This window comes from Chelonoidis abingdonii, chromosome 10 (assembly GCF_003597395.2).
Source record: "Chelonoidis abingdonii isolate Lonesome George chromosome 10, CheloAbing_2.0, whole genome shotgun sequence".
In the NCBI taxonomy this organism is placed as follows: Eukaryota; Metazoa; Chordata; order Testudines; family Testudinidae; genus Chelonoidis; species Chelonoidis abingdonii.
This window is the reverse complement of record NC_133778.1, coordinates 33,439,793-33,464,108: the sequence shown is the minus strand read 5'-3', so window position 1 is coordinate 33,464,108 and position 24,316 is coordinate 33,439,793. Positions and strand designations below refer to the sequence as shown.

Genomic DNA, 24,316 nt, shown 5'->3' with positions numbered 1-24,316 from the left:
TACTAAGGACTTTTATGACTTCAGTATTGTGGCACAAATACTGTTCCAATAAGAGACATTCTTCCTATATAGGGCACCTTTAATATTTATCTGCTACAATTCTACACCCCTGTGCGGAAGGCCAGTATAAGATACATAGACCATTAAATTCCCATTTAAACTAGTTAAATGGTCCAGGCCTTAACAGGGCCATCCTTAGGATTTCTGGTGCCCTAGGCGAGATTATTAAACTGGTGCCCCCGTGCCTGTTTTGCTCTTAGCAACACAAACATAAGCTTACGGTATTGGAAAACTTGCCACATGCATATTATTAAAACCAGTTTAACTTAAATAAGCACACTGTAATGCTGATGGACTAGCACTAAAGAAGTAGCACTATAGAAAAAATTCTGATCTGACAGAACGATGCAAATAATATTTTTTTTAATTTGTCAACATTTCATTGGAAATTTATATGAAGAAGTATTGAAAATAAGGATTAGTTTTTAATTAAAAGCAATCTTTCTGGCTTTTTTGGCTGCAAAATCAGTAATAATGTCATCGTATGACAAAGACAAAATGATGTCTTGTTCGATTGCAAGAACAGCAAGACCACTCAAGTGTTCCTGACTCCTTGTAGAGTGGAGATAGTTTTTAATGAGCTTTAGTTTTGAAAAACTCCGTTCTCCTGATGCTACTGTTACAGGAATTGTCAGTAGAATATGAGTGGCAATGTACACATTACTATATATGTCAACAAGTTTGCTGGTATGAATAAACTGTACAATATCCATCATCGATTTTGCATGTGGCAACAACTCAATTTTTCGTACAGTTCAAGTCCTCCTGAAGCATGATCACCGTGCTTCAGGAGGCTCTCTAGGTCAGGGGTCCCTTACGCGGTGCCCGCAGGGGCCTCTCAGTGCACCCACGTACTGGCCGGAGGACGAGCATCTGCCGAAATGCCACCAAAATTCGGCATCATTTCGGCAGATGCTTGTCCGCCACCACGGTCCTTCATCTGGCGCCCACCAGATGAAAACGTTTGGGGACCACTGCTCTAGGATCTTGCGCTTTGTCATTAGTTGCTCTTGTTTTCCTATTTCATTGAATTTAGTCCTGCTCAGCCCACTGCCAGCTGAGTGAATGGAACCCCAGTCCGACAGTGGGTTGAGTGGCTCAGCCGGGGTCTCAGTCACCGGCCTGCTCAGCCGCTGCCAGCCTGGGGTTCCTTGGGGGTCCTCAGACCAGCAGTGGGTGCTGCATGGGGCTGGCAGCCGGGACCTTGGGTGCCAATGGGGCAGCAGCCGGAATCCCAGAGCAGTGGCAGGCTGAGCTGCTCTGCCCACCGCTGCATGCCATCAAAAATCAGCTCGTGTGCCACCTTTGGCATATGTGCCGTAGGTTGCCAACCCCTGCTCTGTACACTAGTAAGGAGATGAACATATTACAGTTGTTGGAGGGCTCTATTTAGCAGTAACAGGGCTATAGGAAAGTCAGTCAACATTTTTTGTTTCTCTGATGAAAACTGGCCCACTTCCTTCCCCATACCAAACTTGTCACAAATAATTGTCAACAACTTAATTTTCTGTTTTTGGCTAAAATATTGATTTTTTAAAAAAAATATTGAAATTGAATTCAGGATTGTTAGCAAGCATTTTGGCAAACAAAGTTGCTAAATGACATTTTAAATGACAACACAGTACTGCTTCCATGCTTGGCTCACCCCCAGCCTGCGGGTCCAACAGCTGCAGTAGAGGAGGAGATAGGTGGAAAACTGCAGGACCCCAAAATCCACCTCTTGGGGTGCAGAGTGGCAACAGCAGCAAAAAACCTCAGGTCCGATCACACGCCAATGGGCACCACCGCCAGCCCAATGGACCATGGTGAAGTTAGCACAGCATCTGATCTCAGGGACGGGGCACCCATGGAGCCACAGCAGCTCATCCTGCCCTGTGCAGCTCCACCCGGATGAGATGGATCACTGCCAGCCCTGGGGAGAGATGCACTCCCCAGCTAGGGTGATCTGATACCCATGTCCTGATTTTATAGGGCCAGTCCTGATATTTGAGGCTTTGTCTTATATAAGCACCAATTACCCCACCTAGGGTGACCAGACAGCAAGTGTGAAAAATCAGGACCGGGGTGGGGAGAAAATAGGAGCCTATATAAGAAAAAGATCCAAAAAATTGGGACTGGCCCTACAAAAGTGGGACATCTGCTCACCCTACTCCAACCCCCCGTCCTGATTTTTTGCACATGCTATCTGGCTATCCCCAGCCCAGCCCTGTGCAAACATTCCAATCCTGGCTGCCTGCGAGGAAATGAGTTACTTTCACTGTCATTCCTGAGCAGGCAGCCAGCCAGCCTCTCCTCCCCCCAAGCACCTCACCAACCCAGCCCTGATGGAGGGGAGGGGGGAGAGAGGGGTGCTCCGTGGGGGGGAGGGAGAAACAGGGGGGTGCTCTGTGGGGCAGAGGGGAGAAGAATGGACGTTATGGGGGACAACAAAGGATACTGCCAGAGCTGCCAAGCCTGCCTCATCTCACGCCAGGGAGAAAGAGTCACACTTACAGGTGATTTCCTTCCACCACTCCTTCCCAGAGACACCAGCAGCCAATCCCCTCCCTCAGACTGTGCTGCATTCAGCTCTCTCTAGGACCCAGCAGCCCTGCTCTTACATGCTCCACTGCTTCTCGTCTGTCCAGGCTCTCACAGAGAAGTGACCCCAGACCTAGTGGTGCCCTAGGCGGCTGCCTATTCTGCCTATGGCTAAGGATGGCCCTGGGCCTTAAAAAGGCCTTGTGATGTCACTCTGCACAGAGGAATCCCAGCCAGAAACAGTAATAGGTATACTCCAAAATATGTTAAATCTAAGCCCATATACATGTTTACTGAGTATGACTCATTCATTCATAGTCTGTAATATTCTTTCTTAATTTTATTTTTAAAAAGGTAAACAAAGAATGACTGCAACACTCAAACATAATAACTGATTAAATAGCTCTATAATGCAATCTAATTCCAAATATGCTTAGCAAAACAAGTAAGCAAAAAACCAAACTTCCAACCTTCAGACAGAACGAAAGATTACACAAAACACGGCATAACACCTTATCAACTGGGGAGACCATGCTATATATTAAACATCAGATTATCAAACAGACAACAGCCATAACCACCTCTGCATGAAACTGATTAGTGAACAATGACCCCAAACATGGCATAATGAGGATTCTGCATACAGTTCAACTGAAAGAAGCCAAATCTATTCATAAATCTGTTTAGCCTTTTACAGATGATGTCTGCATATCTAGCTATTTTTAATGAACTGTTACTCCAATGATTTATAATGAAGAGGATTTTTTTTCTATGATCAGAATAACCTTGCAGCAGAGTGGCTCTAAGGAGCATAGCTTATTGTAGCAACAAGCTGTACTGGGAAGGTACTATAGCCCAAATACATTATGTCTGATTCAAATTCCACCTTGAGCTCATCTGTCAAAACAGCATTTATTCCGGAGAAGACAACTAAACAAAACTTAAGAAACATTGGCTAACCTTATAACTGAGTGACTTTTTTTTTTTTATTTACACTTTCAGCAGACAGCTAAAGGGTCATTTTTCAATCTTGTTGGGATCTGGTGCATTCTGTGACTGCCCAGATGTTTAGATCCATAGATCCACTTAAATGATTTTTAGAGTGGTATCCCACGTAGACTGAAATACTACATTTTGCTTCCCACAACAAATAAAGCCACTTTTAATCTTGCATTTTAACTTCTACGTTTCTTAAGATTTATAGACTGATCCTCCATTACTTTGAGCACAACGCTTCCATTAACATTTTGGCCCTGTTGAATATAACCACATTGTTGTAACAATTTGCAATAAAAAAATTTGGACAATGGAGTACCAAGGTACGCAGGACATTTCCTATACTGCAGCTTATAAAAGTCTTCCCGATTCATATTTAATCTTGCCGTGGCAGGGATAGAATACTTTGAACCCTGTGATTTTGGCTAATACAGTATGTATGCAAAGTGGATAGCAGTCTGAACGTTATAATTGAATGTAGGACATTGTATCATCCCTTCCCCTCCCTCCCCCAGCCCTTTTCTAAATGGCACCTTCTGAAGAAGTGGCTGTTGAGAAGCACAGTGCTTTACTATGGAGTGTCTGGCATTTCTTCTCTTCCCCCGCTCACACAAATCTATTTGTGTTTCACAGGACAAAACATAAACAGGATTAGTATTGCACATAAAGAATTGCAAACTCATGTAATAAGCTGAAAAGTGAAGCCACCACTGCAAACATTATAAATAAAAAATATGCACGTAAGACAACTAGATTTTTATAGATATGATTTTTATAGATCAAGAGGGGGTTTGAAGGATAAAATGAACATGTACTGTAGGTAGAGGAGGGTTTTAGGAATAACTTAAGAGGATATTCCCCATGGGTTTATCATACCTTGCACAGCTAACTCTTTCCATCTTTCTTTGTTTTCTTGAATGATCTGCACCAAGTTTTCCTTAAAGCTTGATAGGTCTACTGTTGCTAAAGAATTGTCTGTGGAAGTCCCTCCATCACTTGTAGTACTTTTAACACTGGGTCTTCTTTGCACATCAGCATTGCTTACTCCTCCCAAGCTATGCTGGCTAGAGAAATAAGAAAACTCTACATTATGAAAAGAGTTGAGGGTGTCCATTACATAAAAATAGCTCATTCATGTTAATTCCTTAGGATCTATATGTAAATCACTAACTAGAAAACTGGCCTTAGTCAAGGAAAGTATAAGACACATTCCCTTATGAAGTGAATTGTTTCCTGTGAACATTTCTTAATGCCACATTTCTAGGAAATTACTATGAAAATGGGGCAGTGCTCCAACCTCCTGGCTAAGTACTTGGAAGAATTTTAACATACCAAGTTTGGTAGCACCTTTCTCTTCAACTCTTTGAAATGAGTGGGGCTGTTCTGGAGAGATATCTGCTGCTGATCCATGCCGGAAAAGCAATACATGACAGAGCAAATTCTGCTTTCAGATGCATGTGGTTGGCTCCAATTGCGAACACACCACAGGAGCTCTGTGCATGTTATCTAAAGGTAGGATTTGGTTCAATTATCTTCAACCCCACTGCTTCAAAACACACAAGTAAAGCAGGACTAAGGGTTAAGAAATGTGTTGAAATATTAACAAGAAAATCTGGCATTATCCACCAAGCAATAGTACATCAGGTCAGAGAGTGTGTGTGTGTACATGTGAGAAACTGATACATTCAAAATTAATTCTCTTAACACCAAAGGGTGGGGGCTATTTTGTGGCCATGCCCCAAGTCATGCCATACCAGTTTTTGTTTTCCACACAATACTGCTTGCCTAATATGATCTCAAAGATTTAGCACAAAAGAGTAAATGCTTGTATGAACATAAACGGGCTACAATTTTCCCAGCAAAGAAAAAGTACAGTTACAATATTTCATTGAAAGTATAAGTACGGTGTAAGGAACTGCAAATTAGAACTTCCCTGTGACCCAGAGGTGTTAAATGGAAAGGATATGGTGTATTTCTAATTTTTTTTTTTTTTTAGTCAAAAACTTAAAATTTACTCCCTATGTAATGCCGACAGATCCCGGTCATCGGCGGGTGGGATCAAACCTGGGACCTCTGGTTGCATGAGCCTCTTCTGCATGAGCTAAAAGCCAACTGGCTGTTAGCTAAGGCTGCAGAACAGACTCATTTTATCTTTCTTTAAGTGGTCTCAGTGCCACTAGATGAGACAGAACACCTCACCCAGAAGGTATATGGGCTACAACACATTAGTGGTTTCCAGCTACTGGTATATGTGCATCAGTGCTGGCACAAACTTCTGTGTATAATATTCTAGGCTCCCCATTCCTTCTATAGGGCCTGCTTCTGCATCTCTTATTTAAGAAAATCTCCCTTTGCAGTCAGTGGGAGTTTTGTACAAACAAGGCCTGCAGGATCAGGTGCCTAATGTTGAACTTCTGTGCAAGACCCAATAGAAAGCCTCTGCTCACCTCTCATTCAGTTATGCACACTAACGTGAAACCAGGGGTTGAAGCTGCCTGAACTCCAACTGGAGTAAAAGTGAGCAGTTAAATAGTATGTGACACTACTGATGTCTTAGTCTAGCAAAGTTGCCCAAAGTGGTTGGGAACACTGCCCCCAGCAGAAATGCACAAAGAATAAGTTAAACCTAAAAAAGTAAAGTTGTAGCCACATCATTCTGACACTACCAAATCTAACCAATACACTAAGAAATTATCGCACTGCAGTGTTTTTATAGCGGTATATTACAGTGCAGGGTTAAATCCACACATTAAAAAGAAAATGTGATAATAGACACTTCCTGGGTTTTGCTTTAAGAAGAAATGGCCCAGTATTTTTTATGATGGAAAAGAACCAGAAAACATTTTCTTTTGTATGTCCAGAAGAAAATTCAACTTCAAGTCCTTAGAGGTGGGTACTTTGTTCTTTATTGCGTTTTTTGCCCTTCTATGCACAGTGTCCTTGTCCAGTACAGGAACATAGTAGACAGCTGCAATTACAAGACATAGCCACTAGGTGGTAACACAGTATAACTATTCACAGACTTTTGCAAATATGAACAGATTAGAAAATAATTATGCTGCTGTTGCTAATGCTTAGTTACAAAGAATCACAAAGTAAAAGGAGAAAATGTTCAAACCTGGGTGCCCCAAAGGCAGAACTTTCAGACTTTGAAGCTTCCTCTATAAGAGGAATAATAATTTTCTCCATTGAGTCCGTTAGAAGAGAAAACGTGGGCTCCACTATGAAATCAATGAAACCTGAAAAGAAGAACGAGATGAATTCAGGTTGTACATTTTAATGGGTCTCAAAGCCAATGACTAGTCTCTGTCTTTATTCACAAACTGGCTCCAACTTCAGAAACCAGATTAGCAAAACACTAAAGAGAAATGTCACCCAGCAACATCCATAATGTCTGATCAAGTCAGAAAAAATTGGACTTCTAGGTTTTAATATCAGGATAATATTCTGAATACAAATGCAATCCAGATTCAATATACTTGAGATCTTTTTTTCTCTCTCAGTGTAATTTCTGTAGTAGTTATTCTGCTGAGGAAAACAAAAAAACACCTGGAGAGGTACAGAAGTAACTAAATGCTAATATTTACAGTTTTTCACTCCTGTCTCCACTGAACCCTGTGCATTTCACAATAAGCTTTTCATTGGAACTGCGATTAATTACTGAATAAAAGGGAAGCCATGACAGAGCCAGTGGGCAAGAAGTCAGTTTACCAATGTTACCATTCAGAGCCTTATGCCAATGAGTCAATATTCCAAATTGCTGTTTATTATTCTGTGGAAGTAAAGTGTTATTTCACAGTGTGTAGGAGTGTTCTGTCAAATCAGTGAAGAGAACAAGTAATATCCCTGGGAGACAGCATTCATCCCACAGCTCTAAGATGTCAGCACTGAACAATGTATTTTACATTTTAAAGTGCTCATCAAGGTAGAGAATGACATAGCTAGAGAGAATAGGCATTATCCTCTGCTGAGCACTTAGCAAACAAAATGTAGGTAGAACATGAGATTTGCTATGGATTTCAGGCTCTCTTCACACTCTAACTCAGCACAAAGGTAAGCAACAGGTATAAGCTCAAGTACGTTGCCACTTGAGTCTGGCTGGAAATGGACTGGAAGACGTATTACATTACAAGATAATACTGGAGGATACTGTTCAGTTCAAGGATATGACATCTTAACATATAGGATCCCCCAGTCCCAGAATTATTTGGGGGGGATGTGTTGACATCTGTGAAAGGCACTTTTCAAGGCACGCTTTTCCAGCAAACTTTTAGAGTTCATACCTGTTATTGGCCCCATAAAACTTTAAAATAGGGATGCAAATAATTACTTTACAGATGATGGGGGAAGGCAAGGGCCTGCATTTCACCTTTGAAAAAATTAGGCCCTAATTGGCTATCCCAAGGCTACACACTAAGGCTCTTTACTTTGAATGTAAGCTCCTCAGAGAAGATACTATCTTTTCTTTAGGTGTTTATACAATGAGATCATGATCTCTCATTGGGGCCCTTAAGTGGTACTGAAATACAAATGATTAATATCTAATCACAATAGGTCCTAACCAGGCAAACACCTACAGTAACTCCTCAGTTAACATCCTAATTATGTTACTCAAAAATGCAACTTGAAGCAAAACAATGTTAAGCAACTCCAATTTCCCCACAAGAATTAATGTAAATAGGGGAGCTTAGGTTCCAGGGAAATTTTTTTCCCCAGACAAAAGATATTATATACATACACTGTATAAGTTTTAAATAATTATAAGCAAACAATTTAATATTGCACTCACCAGTGATGATTGCAAAGCTTGGTTGAGGGAGGGGGGTAGCAGGGTTGGGGTGGTGGGGGCTTGCCCCGCTCCGTTCACCACATGTTCCAGCCGAGGAATGGTGTTGGGGCGCCAGGGCTTGCCTGCTCCCCGGCTGGAATGCTGGGTAGGCAGAGCGGGCAAGCCCAGGCACCTCGACCCAGCTCCCCGGTAGGAGGGAGTGCGGGGAGTCAAACAATGTTATAAGGGAACATTGCACGACTCCAAAGGAGTATGTTCTCTGATAGGTCAGCGACCTAATAATGAAAAAACATTAACTGGGAGGATGTTAAGTGATGAGTTACTGTACTTGAGTGGTCCAATTGAATTCACTGGGGCCACTCACGTTCATATATAAATGTCTTCAGGTCAGGGGTCCAATCAGTAGCAGAGTTGGTATTAGAAGTCAGGAGTTTTATTAACTTCCAGTTATTAATCCACAATACTACACTGCCTTAGAAATTGGCGTTTGGGGGGTAAAAACCTAGTCTGGCCCTTTCTAAGAAGAGAAAAGAATGTTTAATAGGTTTGTCACGCTTCTCTATGTAAAATTTAAAAATAAATTCTGATTCTTATTGGTTCATAATATGGACTAGGTTCTTTACATGACTTTTCAGTTGAACAATTTAAAAGGGCTGCGACAATAAGACTTTAGAAGTCATTGAATGGGGGAACATAAATAATAATATATCCATTTCAGAGTTGGATTAAGTGAGATGGGAAATCACTTGCCTAGGGTCACACAGTGAGTCACCAGCAGTGCTGGAGATAGATGCCAGGAGCTTGTTTGAAGGGCCTTTTGAAAACAGTGAGTTACTTATATCCAGCCAGCTTGACTCTATGGCTATATCTATGCTGCAAAAGGGATGGTCTCAGAACCTGGCCTGAGCCTGAATGTCTACACTGCAATTTTATAGCCATGCGAGCCCAAGTCAGCTGACCCAGGCCAGCCACAAGGTATGTCTGCACTGCAATAAGATATTTGTGACTTTGAGTAGGTGACAACTTCTCCATTCTTTGCTTTACCAAGTTCTAAAATGTCTACAATAATATCTGGACCCCAAGAGTGCAGATTTCAAGTACCCTGATCTAACCACCAAACATACTGTCCCATATGCTTCATATGGCATGCTGAAAGAGCATACTGTTCCTTTTGACAACAGCACTTCACTAGTGTAATATGCTCTGATTTCTGTGAGTAAATGTGTAGGAAGAAATGTGCCATTTACAGTGGTAACTACAGCTTTTTGAAAACATTGTGTGCAGTGTGCGAATGGAGGATGACAACACTACATGCTCCTACATTTATGAGAAAAAGAAAACAGTACTGATCATTACCTATTTGGGACTGAGCCACCATGGTAGATTTGCGGTCACAGAGTGGGGAAAATGGTAGACCTAAAGCAGCCTCCTTGTCTCCCTGGAAAAAGCAATGTTTCATATTATAAGAATACATATACAATGGAGAAAGCCTGAACACTGCTCTCTGACCAATTACTTCTACAATTTACTTCTTTTCTTAAATTAAAACAAGCTGTGGGTAAAATAAATCTAATATTGTTTTTTAAATGAAAAAGAGAGAAAAAAAGGAAAAGTCAATATTATAACTTAATTTTAACAATTTGCATTGAAAAGAGTATGCTGAAAGCAAAGATCTCGTCAAGACTAAAGCATCTGCCACTGTGATTTAGTATTTGTCAGGGAAGGAAAATAAAAAGCATGTTTTATAAGGAGACCTTCTGCAGCCTCACAGCTTGGACTTGGAGCACCCAGACATCATTCAACTTAACTTCTCTTGAAGAGACAGTCCAGGAGAGAAGGGGAAGCCGACCATTCTGATATTTTCCCAGTTATATAACTGCATTTTAGAATGCTGGGGGCTCCACATTTGCCTGGAAATTCATTGATAAATTTGTAATTGTAGCATTACGTCCATTTGCAGGTGCATTTAAAATATACACCTTTGATATTCTTATCATTTAGCACTGAACAATAATAAGGAACGGATGTAAGAAAAGCATAGAAAAATAATTTCAATACAACTGCTTAAAAACAGCCTCAGAGATAGAAGAATGTGCTTCAGATAGAAATGGAGGGTTCCACCACTTCTTCCCTTAAAGTCCAATTGAATTCCATAACCTAAGTAAAGCTGTGGATAGATATCTAGAGCTGGAAGAAGAGAGCAGAGAGAAAATATATATATATATAAAAAAAAAATCTATCGGTGGCCCTGACAGAAAGAAAAGAGACAGAGGACCAAATTATAGCTGACCTTGTGTTTCATGCCTGAAATGGGTGGAGTGCTCAGAGACCCCTTCCCTCACCCTGCCCACATAGAAGGTACCCATACTTTGATTATAGGGAACAGAGGAAAGCAGGAGCAGGTAGTATTACCAAAAGGAGCTACTGGTCCCCAGAAGTGAACCACATGAATATAAAGGAAGGTGCTCCACTGATTTCAACTAGCTCAGGATTTGGTTCAATGGGCTTCTACTGCACTAAAGGCTTTACAAAAAAAAAAACTGAGCTAACCAACCTGGCTTTGCTTTCATGGCTTAAGATGCCTCCAGAACTCCTCATTGGAATTGTGGCCTAATTATCTAACATCAGGAACATTTTATTACTTACATTAACATTGGTTTTTTTGACAGGGATAAAGTAACATTACATTTGAGAACTCAAAAGTCAGGAAATTCCATGCAAGAGTAAAAATCACAGAACTAAAAATCTAAAAACTTCACTCTCTTGAACTTATGCCTTAAATACTTCTTTACTGCACTATGTATTTTTGACATTACATACAATATATAATAAAAACTGTAATTTCTTAAACAATTCCTATATTGTAAATTGCAGTACATGACACAGCCTTAAGATCTGACATGATCTTTAATTCTCATGAGATATCAAAGTTAAGCAAGCTAAGTTTGAAGAAAATCAATTAAACGACTTAAAAATTATTATTTGAAAGTTGAAATTTTGTTTGTTTGTCTCTAAATAAACTCAAACCTAGAGCAGAATGCTGTCAGGGCTGAGTGGTTGTTTGAGGGACCTCAGCTGTATGTTTCTTTATCATTATGCATTTGAGATGGGTGGGTGTAGTTTGTGTTTGTTTGGTTTTTTTAAGTGAAAACAATTTTTTTTATGATAATGTTCTAAGGCTTTGCCCTTGAAATTATTAAGGATACGTATTTTAAATCTTAGTGCCAGTTGAATAAAGTTTTCTAAGATAATGTCCATTTTCCATCTGTGCCCACTTTTAAAACTGCATATTAAAAACTTCTATGTTCTCAGAAACTCTTAGTTTCTGCTGCTTTTGTCTGCATTGCAGTGGAAGCAGGTAAATTACATTTTTTTAAAATTTAAGTTCCGAAGCCTTGAAATGTCTTTATCATACTTGAGTCTTCTAACATGAACAATGTTTTACTATTTGGAATTTAATCTTTTTGACTGACCAACGTAGTACAGAATGCAATAAACATACAATAAATAAGTTTCCAATTCCTTGTCAGTCCTAAGGTATCATCCTCATCATCACATATTTTATAATACAGATTGGTTAACGGACATCAAGCTGGATGTCAGAGCTAAAGCTCTTCATATTATACTTCAAGTACTGCTTTTATTACATCCATTTCATTTATCAAACCAGTTTGAGTTAAACAAAGTATTAAGCCTTCATGTGAAACTCAAACTGAATCTTGTTCAGAAATTGTAAGTTTAAGTTTTATTTTATTACTTTTATTTTTTATGGCTTTGCACTTTCTAGCTTTGGCTGAGACCAGAAACAGACAAACCAAACTAGTGTGAAATAGCTATCATCATCTAATTCCCAATCTGGACGGAAAAAGGAAATGAAATTCCAGCACATTTTCTACTTTCCATGGGCTCTGAGTTCAGCTAAATGTTATAACCCGATCCTGCAGTTCTTATACAGGCACAGAAGTCAGGGCTGCCCAGTGGGGGGTGGGGGGGCAAGTGGGGCCCCCACAAGAATATAGTTTTCTATAGTATTGCAACTTCTTTTTTATGGATGTGGCCCCCAAAATTGCTTTGCCTCAGGATCTCTAAATCCTCTGGGCAGCCCTAATTGAAGTCGACGGGTGGGAGTTTTGGCTGTATACAGACTACAAGACTAGACACTCCCCCCTTGACTGTGCTTGTCTGCAACATATTTTAGAAGCTTTGGAGATTCATCTCTCACTAACATTAACCAGAACTGTTCATATTAGAGATATGTGCAGCTTATATCCTGTCTCGACTGAGTGCATATTATCCCAGTTTCTGTTGTGTACATTTGAAATGAAGGTGCTATGAGAGAGTTTCATATTTTTATAATTATGAAATGCATACGTGTATTTCAGTGACAAAAAATAGTGAAAGGATAAAGTAGTAACTGAAGCATTATCCGATCCTGTCCACTCAACGACCAAGGCAGAACAGAACTATATATTGTTAATGTTCAGGCCAGGGCTGTCACATTTTGCCTCACTGTTCCATGGAGTGTATGTATGCTGCCTCCCTATGTCTAAAATGCTTCTACAGTTGTTCATTTCTGACCTCTTCTGATAATATTCATCTGGGTTGATGGTTCTCCCCTTTTCCTCCAGCATTCTATATCACCATCATTTCTATTTATGGTAAGAGGCACCAACTGGTAACTCTCAACTTCAAGTCCAGATGTTGAACTTCATTAATGATCTGCTGCTGCTCAACATTTCCACAGAACTGGGTTTATTCATTATTTAGATTAAGGCACCAGTTCTCCACTTTCTCCAAAGGCAGATCAAAGAATCAATAAGGTGCTGAAGTTTACTGTTCAAAATCAGTAGTAAGCATCTTTAGGAACTGACTGAGAACTCTCGAGAGCAGATGGTGTAAATTACTGACTCATTCATTGCCCTGACCCCTTCCAGGTTAATGTATGACTACTCCTGTTTGAAAGCCACAAAATACAACATAGCAAAAGGATGATCTAGATGAGCCAGGCAGCCAATATCTATCTTTCCTTATGTGCTTTGTCAAAGATGTAATCACTGAAGGTGCTATGATATTATCTAAATTAGGTTTTGATCAGCTTTTTTTATGGCTCTTTTTGTGAAAACATTGCTGCTTCTCTCTGGGCCACTAGGTCCAATTTTAATTTAATCATTGTTTTAAAGCTTTGTCCACGGCCCAGACTCATAGGGATGCACGTTATATCCCAAATACAGGAAACAGTTGCTTTAATTACTTTGCTGACTCAGGCAGACACTGAAGTATCTATATGTTCAACTTTCTTTTCCTTTTGTAAGGCTATATTTTAATTTAAAATAATTATGGTGCTCTAAAATGAACTATTCAAATGCTGTACAGAACAGTGAGGAAATGCCTCTTACCCCTTTGGTGTTCATCTCATGCCTACCCCACCAAAAGCTGCCCATTTAAAAGCAAATTAATTTCAATGTTAATCTCTTCCTAAGAAGTTTCTAGAATATTCTACCAAGTGCTATTTCTCCCATAATACTTTAATAGTAAAGGCATAGCCTAGTTGCATAGACTAAAATTGAGCATTAGGAAAACACGAGAGACAGCAAAATGCATTTTTCTAAAGTGTCCCTACTATTAAATTACCTATTTCTCCCATTCCACTATTGCTTCTTTTGTTACCATTTTAACGGCCCATATCAAAATGATGCTCAATATTGAGATAAATAAAAAGGTGGGGTTAGAATATATTTTTCTCTTATTTCAAGCAATTTCCAAATCCTGAACACAACAGAAAGCAAAAATCACTCACTCATAGTTAATTGGTAAAGTGATCACAGGTGGTCTTTTTATCGAGACAAACCCAGTGTTTCACATGATGTCCTAGGATCCTAGACAATTCTTGCAAGACACCTGAAATGTCCTGTTTTTTTTCATTTCACCACTTGAAATGTTTGCTTTCCCCTAACTACACAATGTTTGCTCACTGGTATTGCTAGACAGTAGAATTTGCTCTGTGTTTACAAGCAACAGGTGTTTGGAGTGACTAGAAAGGTGGGAACAAAGTAAACATTATCAAATCCCTTCATCTTTACTTAAAATGAGCATTAATTACACTTGCTCAGTGATTCAAGATAAACTCATTGTTTGTTACTAGAAAAAATTCTCCAGTCTGTGAAATAAACACATGTTGCTATTGAATCAGAAGCTGGCAACAGTACAACACCACATATTTTTTAAAAATTGCATTTTTGTCTTTTGTACGACTATTTCACCACCCCCAAAAAATACTGTCACGTTGCTGTGTCACTGTGTTTGATTCCAAAATTATGGCCACATTATCAATAGAAAGACTCCCATTGACTTGAGTGGTCTCCAGATCAGGCCCACATAGCGCATGAAAGGAAAAATCCACCTTCCCTATGTGGGATATGCACAGCACTAGCTCACAAGAAGGGGAAAAGGGAAGACTTATGTAATATGATATGGATACAACATTCATCTGCCTTCTTTGCTGAACACACATCCTTCACATATCCAGGTACTCCCTCCTACCCAATGCCTCTTTTTAGTTCAGAGTGTATACAGATCTCTGTCTAAAGAATGAAATCAGCATGACAAATTATAATACTGTTAGAGAAGAAAAAAATGCTAATGCTTTGGAGCCTGCCATCAGCTGAAATTGATATTAACCAACATCCTATTCATCTTACTCACATGAGTAGTTGTACTGAAGACAGTGGGACTACTTCTGAGAGTAAGGCAAGCACGATTCTGATCACTCTACTAAATTATAACTGACAGTATTCTTGCAGGTGGAATTATAAAATATCTAACGTGTAATTAATACTTTAACTATGTTAACAGATTTTGAAAATGGCACCTGTCGAAAAAATTCTTCCATCAGTGCCGTTGTCCACCGGTAGTGCAGTTCCCAAGATTTTGCTGGATGGCTTATGTCTGCTGCATGTAGAATCAAAGACATGGCTTTGGCTTTGTCTATCCTGTTAAATCAAGGACATGCTCCAATTATCTCAGAGCAAACGCAACTATTTAAAGTCTGTTCTTGTGCATCAACTCATTTAAAACTTCTAAAGAACAGAATGGAAAATAACCTACCCCTCAGTTTGCTGCAGAGTATGTCGCATTGTTTTAATTTGCTGGAAATGTCCTGACATATCTGTTGACAAGACCATCTCAATAACCAGGCTACGCAGTTCCCTAAAAGCAATCAAAAGCAAAGTTACTAATTACAATTCATTTATTCTGTTTACGGAACATTTGCTTGAGAAGCACTGGTTAATTCATATCTTTCTAAACAAAAATGAACACTTTTTTAATTAAAAAAAGCACTTCAAGATATGATTAACAACTGGAACCTTAAGTCCCTAAGGGGATTCTGTGGCAGCAGCATACTTCACAAAATCAGCTCTGCAATTATTATTTCAGAGTCATGCTGGTTTGTGATTCCTCTTTTCTAGTGCATAAACTATAATTAAGTGCAATCCTGGCTATAACTCTTTTGCTTGTTTCACTCTAGTACTAGGATCATCACATTCAGAAAGAGGGGGGACCAATTAGACCGTTGGGTCCACTACAACAGCAGGAGGATATAAGCTTCCAGCTTAGTGTACAGCAGATACAACACTATTATTAGCTAGAAGGTTCAGGAGCCATTTAGGAGACCAAGAAGTGTCAAGTCTGAAATGTTAGGAATTCAGGCTATTTAAAGTTCCTCTTTACTCTTTTCCACTTTTTCAGGTTTGGTCAGAACAGCACCTGTGTCCAATACCCCATGAGCTTAACACTATGGACCATTACAAACTGGCATTAATTAGAACAGCAAAACATTTTATCTACAGCTTGTAACTATTTCTTTCAAAGACAGAGGTTTGTCTGCCAACCTTCTATTCAAAAAACACACAAACATATGCATATATAGTATAAATCATTAACTCTCATCACTAGCAATGGCTGATTTGGTAATAAGTGCTTCTTCATTCACTGACTCTTACTGACATGCTGTATACATATCCCATTAGGGTGAAAGGGAGCAGCAGGTAGGTAGGAGGATGTAGGGGAGAATACATAACCTGAAATGTGTGTTTATGAAGCATGCAACCTTATGCATTCTTCTGTGATCTTAACATTCTTTCTTTTGTAGTACTGAGACCTTGGACTCTACTGCCAACCACTGATAATGCAGCTTATGAAGGGCCCAGTATCAGACCTTTCAGTGGGAACTCACTGTTGAAAAACAGCGGTGTCAATCAGATCAAAGACATGCAGGAGATGGGGTGACATTATACCCCATATTTATCATGGGGGTACAATTATGATATGATTATGATGTAATCCGTGGAAAATTATGATTTGCTGAATATGATTCTCCCATTTGATTGTATGTATCCTTTTTGGATCTGAAGTTATGAATATTGACTAAGTATCTGAGTTTCAAATGTGGTTACACTTGGGTGACACATTAGGCAAAATGCTTTCGGCCTAGACAGCTGGTGGGAAGGGCCTACTCAGGGTAATGGGCCATTAGGAAAAACAATAGGCCTTAGGACAGGAGTTCCCAAACTTGGTTTGCGGCTTGTTCAGGGTAAGCCCCTGGCGCACCGCAAGATGCTTTGTTTACCTGACCATGTAAGTGTGGGTGGGGCCACTGCTTCCCGCAGATCTCATTGGCCGGGAATAGCGAAACACAGACACTGGGAGCTGCAAGCAGCCATATCTGTGGACACTCAGGTAAACAAAGTGTCTTGCAGCCCACCAGGGGCTTACCCTGAACAAGCCACAAACCAAGTTTGGGAACCTCTGCCTTAGGAGAAGCTTATCTCCCACCTGGTGAACCTTCCTGAGATTGCTCCAGACAGACTGTAAATAATGGCTGCTATGACTTGGCAGGGCATGCGAGGGAATGAGACCAGACCACGTGACACTATAAGACACTGATCTCCATTTTGGGTGCCTGTATTTTTCCACAAACTGGGCTGGAAACTGTTTTTTGGAACAAAGGGTTCCCGCAATAGGCAGGGAGTGACATCATCTGTTGTTCTTCACTCCCCCACAACTCAACACCTGGAGAAGCTCTGAAAGAAAAGCACTTGGAATAGGGTGGGGATCCCAAGTTGCAAAGCAAGTTCAGCTTGTGCCTTGAGAATCTGCAAGCCTGCTTGTATCATCAGTCTGGATGAGAAATTGCTAATTCATATCCAATCTTTCTAGTATTTTAGTCTTAGTTTGCGGTTTTGTTTATTTACTAGGTAATCTGCTTTGATTTGTTTGCTATCACTTATAATCACTTAAAATCTGTCTTTTTGTAGTTAATAAACTTTTGTTTTAATCTAAACCAGTGTGCCTTTGAACTGAAGTGTCCGGGGAAAATCTCAGCTTGGTTTAACACAAGCGTACCGTGCATATTCCTCTCCACATTGAGGGAGAGGAGAACTGAGTAATAAATTTGTACTGATCAGGGTTTTGACCAGAGCAGGATGGTATAGTTCTGGGGTCCTAGGCTGGGAAGCTGGGGGTTATCTTGGCTGTAGCCTCTCTATTGTTGGTTCATGCAGCGGCTGGCCAAAGCCTGCATGCAACTGCAGCTGGGTGTGTCCCTGCCTGTGTGAAATGCTGATGGGAATGTAGGACCGGGAGCAGTTTATAGCCTGTTACAGCAGCACAGTCGAGAGGGCTCTCAGTTACTACAGAGAATTCTTTCCCAGGTGTATGCCTGGTGGGTCTTTCCCACATGCTCAGGGTCTAACTCATCGCCAGGTGTGTGGTTGGGAAGAAATTTTCCCCTGGTCAGATAGGCAGAGACCCTGGTGGGTTGGATTTTTTTTACCTTCCTCTGAAGCATGGGGCACAAGTTACTTGCAGGTTTCAACTAGTGTAAATGGTGGATTCTCTGCATCTTGAAGTCTTTAAACCATGAGTTGAGGACTTCAGTAACTCAGCCGGCAGTTAGGAGTCTATTACAGGAGTGGGTAGGTGAGGTTCTGTGACCTGCATTGTGGAGGAGGTTAGACTAGATGATGATGGTCCCTCGTGACCTTAAAGTTTGAGTCTGTGAGTAAAATGTGGTATTCAGGGGGTTCTAGAACAAAACTTGTTAAACATTAATGTGAAATTCTATGTTTATGCTTTTAAGATATGAGTTAATTACAGTTCTGTTTAGAGGAGATGTGATGGTTTATTATAAGTTTTGAGACAGAGCTCCCTCAACAGTAGGTTTAAGCTGGTGTCACTCATTAATTTCAATGGATTTACTACTGATTTGCACTGGTGTAACTGAGTGGAGATTCAGGCCTCCCTTTGCTATTCAAATAATGATGTGCAACCATGGCAACCTTGCCTGACATCGTGATATGACACTAATTAACTTGCATCCCAACTGTTCCTCCTGTATATTGCTTTGAACTTGTACCCTTCAAATGAAGCAAGCCAATTTTTGTAAGAAACAGGCAGAAGTTGCATGGAAACTGAGGGGTTTATATTACACTCTGCTGTTTTGGGAGAAAACAGGAAAGAAAAAAAACTTAACACAAACCTGAAACAAACTTCTACTCCCTCTTTCTACAGATTTTTCTTTCCTTTGAACTTGTAATTCTTGAGCTCACTTTTAAGAGTAATCCCTGAGCCCCCTCTCAGCACGAGGCCCTGTCCCCTGCTCCTCCTCTTCCTCTCAAGGGTTGTCCCTGGACAGACTGGAAGCCTGAGCTAGGCCGTGGTAAGAGCTGCCCAGGGTGTCTGGATCACTGTGGGGAGCCCCAGACCCTTCCTCTGCCTTTGGTGCCACATCCAAGGAGGTGGGGATATAGGCTGGAGGTTACTCTCGGGCACCCTAGCCCCCTGTCCAGGACAAGTGGAAGGACCTGGGTGGTTCTTACCATAGCCTGGCTCTGACTTCCAGCCAGGCCAGGGGGCGAGGCCTCATGGGGAAGAGGAGGACCAGAGGGTGGGGGATTGAGGGAAGAGGAGGGGCAAGGGGTCAGGCCATGGAGGGGGGTGGGATTCCTGCATGTGTCCCACGTTTGCTTTTTGAAGAAGTGGTCGCCCTACCCGACACCCAGAGGTTGCAGGACAAGTTGTCTACCACCACTACTGCCAGCAAAGACCACAGGGCACCCATTTGCCAGCCCTGCTACTGCTGTGTGAGCCACTTAGAAGAGTACTCCTGTACTGCTGGGGAGGTGAAAGCACGGCGAATCAAAGGATAACGGCTGGGGCGGAAAGGGAGACCAAATTCTGCTCACAATAATGCCAGAACAGTCCAATTGTCTTCAGAGGAGTTGCACGATGTGAGAGCACAATTTAGCCCACCATGTACATAAAGCTGCAGTACTGGCCCAGACAGAAGCCTCTCTGTGTAACACCTTCTTATTTGCATGTATTTGTTTATTTCCTCTTTGAAAGGAGGGTGGAAGGATTGCTAGATTTTTTGGGGAGGGGAGGTAGGTAAGGGAGAAGAGTATGGAAAGGAGGATCTTGTGTGTGTTGGGGGGGTGGGTGAGGTTTGGTTGAGGGAAAGCGTGAGGAATGACTATACGACTTGGGGAATGTCACATGTATTAACCTTGACAAAGCCCATGTTACAACACTGGCAGCATTTCACTGATTCAGACCCAAACCTTGTGTTTTAAACTTAATTGAGGTCGACAGTTTATTAGCACATTCTCCCTGATGTTAACAGGTAGAAAAAAACAGTAATGCAAAACAAAAAATAAAAAAATTCTCACTTTTCTTTATCTTGATGAAATAATTAGCAAAGCCATAGTTTAACCAGGCATAGGCACTAAAAAAAATAAATCAGTACAAGTGAAGAAAACAGGTCTGACAGTACTTAAGAAATGAATCAGACAGGAAGCGTGTTGAAGAAGTCGAACAGATTATCATTTCAATTTACTGCCAATTTGCTTTATTGTAAGCTTCAAAGCTATTTTAATGGCATGAATTTGAATAAAGAGACTCAAAAAAGTTCATTCTATTAATAATTAAAAAAACCTGAAGTGCTTCTTTCAAGTGGCTAAATGGATTTTCCACTGTGCTACTGAACCATTGCAAATAATAACAGGGATACAAGAATATTTTTGAACTTACAAAATGAATACCAGGCGATAATTTTCCAACCTGACCCTCATAATTAGGTCAACCAGTTCCACAAACTGTGTGGGTACTCAAATCAGTACTTAGGCATGCACAGATTTATTAGAGATACCAATATTAAATGCTGATTTATGTGACCAAATAGAGAATTGGGTGCCCTACTTTAGCTCAGGTAAGTAAATCCTTTTATTCCATGTTTGAATATCAGTGATGTCACAGCAGAATTTTCAGAAGTCTTCACAATTAATGATACCTACCTACATGTAATAATTGGGCTTCCTGCCTCTATTAAATACATATATTATACTCTCGTTAAAGGGGCCAAATTTCTGCCCCCCTATGGCTGCCATGCAACCTTGCTGGCTTCACATGGGTTGGATGAGTATAACAGAGAGCACAATCTGGGCCCTGTGTAACCATTCCATATAAAGAAATTCTGATACAAATATCTATACTAAAACATCACTAAAATAAATGGGAAATACAGAATAGGTCACAATAAAAGATATTTCAAAAGCTAGTGCAAGCACAATTGGAGAGTAGTTGAACAACTTCTGAAAGAGCATACTAAATTACCATGAAAGCAAAGAGAAATGTAAGAGAAAGAGACAGAGTGCCACCGACAGAGCATAAAGGAGCCATATTGTGCACAGTCCAGCATAAAAAAGAATGAAAGTCAGTATGAAGATTGATCAGTCTTGGTAGAAAAGACTATTTTAGAAATACATGTATATGCTACAAAAACTACACTATTACAGTCCAGATCCTGAGACTTGCTCTGCTCCAGTCTCCCAGTGCAAAGCAGCATGGAGCTGACAGATCTGGGAACTGGAGGCTTCTCCCAGCACTGGAAAATCTTTTGCTGTCATAGAGATTCCTGTTCTATTCCTATCTCCCCTCCCACAGCCACCTGAGGAAGGAGGAGTGGCTGGGATGCACTAGGTCCTGTTGATCCCAGGCTGCTAGTGTGGCCTCTGGGGGCAGCTGGGTGTAAATTCAGTCAGTGCCCAAATTGCACTGATTTATGTTGGGGACTAGTCCTTGGTGACCCCAAGATCAGGGAAGCCCAGAGATGTCTTTGCCCCAGTCCTTTACTGACTGTAGCTCGGCTGGACCACATTCTAGTCCTATATAGCTTAAGGCACTTCGATAACATGTTAATGAGTGTGACAAACATCTAGCTAGGACAAAATATCTAGGGGAAAAAATAAAGAGAAAAAGTTAAACTACTGACTTCACGCCTCCACATAAGCGGCATAAAGATTCAGAATCTTTCACTCTCTAAGTGACACAGACTGCTGAGGATTGAAAGGTATCAGCATCTGAAAGTTGTTTGCTGGCTCTTCTAGGACCCCAAAACACTATCACTTTCTTCGTATGTTCAGTAGCAGTCTAACCAGAGGGATCACAGAGATGGAACTATCCTTTCAATCCTCAGAAGGCAGGAGCCTCCAGAACAATGTTAAGTCATACGGATAGAGGCAGTGTGGGTAAGAGAATACTCTCATAGCGCAAATTTAAAATCAGCTTTCAGAGCTATTGATCTTTGTCCAGAACTAAATTCATTTAAAAAATTTAAGGACAATGAATGAGAGTAAGTGTGCTCTGAAAGAAAAAAATAAAGTCAAAAACATGTAGCAGTCTGCCTCAATCATAGAGATGAAAAAAATATTTTATGTACGAGGTGTGCCGCAACAATTAAGGGTAATTAATGGATTAAAAATCAATAGGTTTTAACTCCCTGTATTGTTAAATATTAACACCCTGATTGTCTATAAGCCAGTTTTACACATTCCATCTCTGAATTTAGCTACATGCAACTGAATTGTCTAATGATGGTCTGATTCCAAAGAGGAAATAAATGAATACACGCAAACAAAAAGGTGTTACAGAAAGAGGCTTCTGTCTGGGCCAAGTACTGCAGCTTTATGTACATGATGGGTCAAATTTTTAACTCCTCTGAAGACAATTGGATTGTGCAGGTATTATTGTGAGCAGAATTTGGCACTCTGTCTTTAGGGACACCATTCCTGGAAGCAATGTTCTCCAGATGCAGCACACCTGCCAGTAACACTGCAATACAGCTATTGGTTAGATATTTTAGGCGTACTTGAATGATAACAGCTCTGCCAATAGTAACACAGGAAGGCTTGTGATTTGAGTTCTCTGCATGCATTGTTGTACACCATAGCAACTTTCTTAATAATGGAAGACCTCAAGGCAGTCCCGACAATTATCATTTATGATATTGTGGCTCAAGTTATTGTGAAATGTCAATGATGATTCTGACCATCTTTTTTAATGCCCATTTAAGTTCCAATGCTCTTACATGCTTCCATTTCCAAGGCTTCTTCAGTTTCAGTTAGAACTCAAAGGGCATATCTACACTTCAGGCTGGCGGTATGATTCTCAGCTTGAGGAGACATACTTGCTCTAGCTCTCATTGAGCATGTGCTAAAAATAGAATGTAGCCATGAAAGTGGGATGGATTAATTGCCTTTAGTTCATGCTTTGGGTCTTGGATGGGTATGTACACGGGGTGGCTAGCTCATCGTGCTGCCAGGACTACATTCAATTTTAGTGCACTAGCTCAAAGAGAGTTAGCATGAGTATGTCACCCCCAATTCAAAGTGTACACATATCCAAAATGAGGTGCAAAGGAGAAGATCTACCCTTTCTATTTAATGGAATCATCTTTAATGTCCCAATAGATCTTACCTCCAGTCATCTTTGGTTAAATTTGCCAGAATGTTCATCTCATCCTCTTGCATAAGTCTGTAAGCAGCACTCACATGATGATTTTCAAGAACAGAACGATCATTGTACAAAATTGCAACATCTGACCTAGGTATAAAAGAAGTATGATTAGCAACAGGTCACTGATGTTAGCATAATAAAGCAAAAGGGGCTCTGTTGCCATTAAAGGGTCTGTTGAGTTAGTTTGACATGATATTTATTTCGTCCTAGAAGATAAAGATCTGAAAAGAAAACCTCACAGATAATTTCTCATAATAAAAAAAAAAAAAGTGCAACTATCCTGGTAATTGAACTTACTTGCCATACTAGCCACTGTAAAGGGCAAGAACCAGATTTTGAATGTGTCATTGTTTTCTCTTTATAATATGTAATTAATACATTAGAGAGATTAATTTGAGGAATTAAGAGAAAAATAATATCCTCAAACAATATTACTCCTTCTTCCACTGTCTCACAAGCGTTTGGACCAGGTACATCCAGTGGTATCAAAGGGACCTTTTTTCATGTTTGTACCCGTTACATTGTTTAGCAATAAAACAGCTAATTCATGAGGGATACAGGATAAGGGTCCAATCCTATAGTACTTACACAAAGAAAACTTTTATTGAATTTAAAGGCAGTTTTGCCTGAGTCCTAAGAAAAGACTGCAAAATCAGGCTCGCTCTGACAAAAAAAAATTATAATAAAACTTGTATGATATTATATGTGGGGCAGAGAGTGAGACCTGTACATCAAGTTGTCTGACAGTTCCTATTATAAAACCCTGTTTTCAATTGCTTATAACTTTCTCAAATTTCAACCATTTGGGCTAAATCCATGCTAGATATCTACCTCAGGCTGATTTTATTTTAGAATGGGGAGTTAGAAAGAGGTGGGGGGGAATTTCAGCAAAAATGGTTCAGGTATTTCTCAAATGGAGTTAGAGCAAATATATGTTCTGCCCATGTGAAAAAATTCTAAACACCATTTCACAGAGAAGCTCTTGAGCTTTCAAGTTTTGGAGCGGGGATTTGAAATGTGCCAGATGTGGGAAACCTTGATGTTAAGAGGTTGACCTGTAGAAATCAACCTGAATTTGACCAAGTTATTAGTCTCTGAAAA

General features: G+C 40.3%; 1 protein-coding gene across 5 annotated transcripts in view; it reads right to left on the bottom strand.

Annotated features, from left to right (window-relative positions):
* PDE1A (phosphodiesterase 1A) overlaps window positions 1-24,316 on the bottom strand; it is a 272,702-nt gene that overhangs the window by 30,891 nt on the left and 217,495 nt on the right. For all 5 annotated transcript variants that reach the window (XM_032783797.2, XM_032783800.2, XM_075070071.1 and 2 more), the window contains exons 8-13: window positions 23,177-23,302; window positions 15,470-15,571; window positions 15,234-15,354; window positions 9,722-9,803; window positions 6,695-6,815; window positions 4,453-4,640 (exon numbers count right to left, since the gene is read on the bottom strand). In XM_032783797.2, the coding sequence (XP_032639688.1) occupies window positions 4,453-4,640; window positions 6,695-6,815; window positions 9,722-9,803; window positions 15,234-15,354; window positions 15,470-15,571; window positions 23,177-23,302 (740 nt within the window). The remainder of the gene's footprint in view (window positions 1-4,452; window positions 4,641-6,694; window positions 6,816-9,721; window positions 9,804-15,233; window positions 15,355-15,469; window positions 15,572-23,176; window positions 23,303-24,316) is intronic.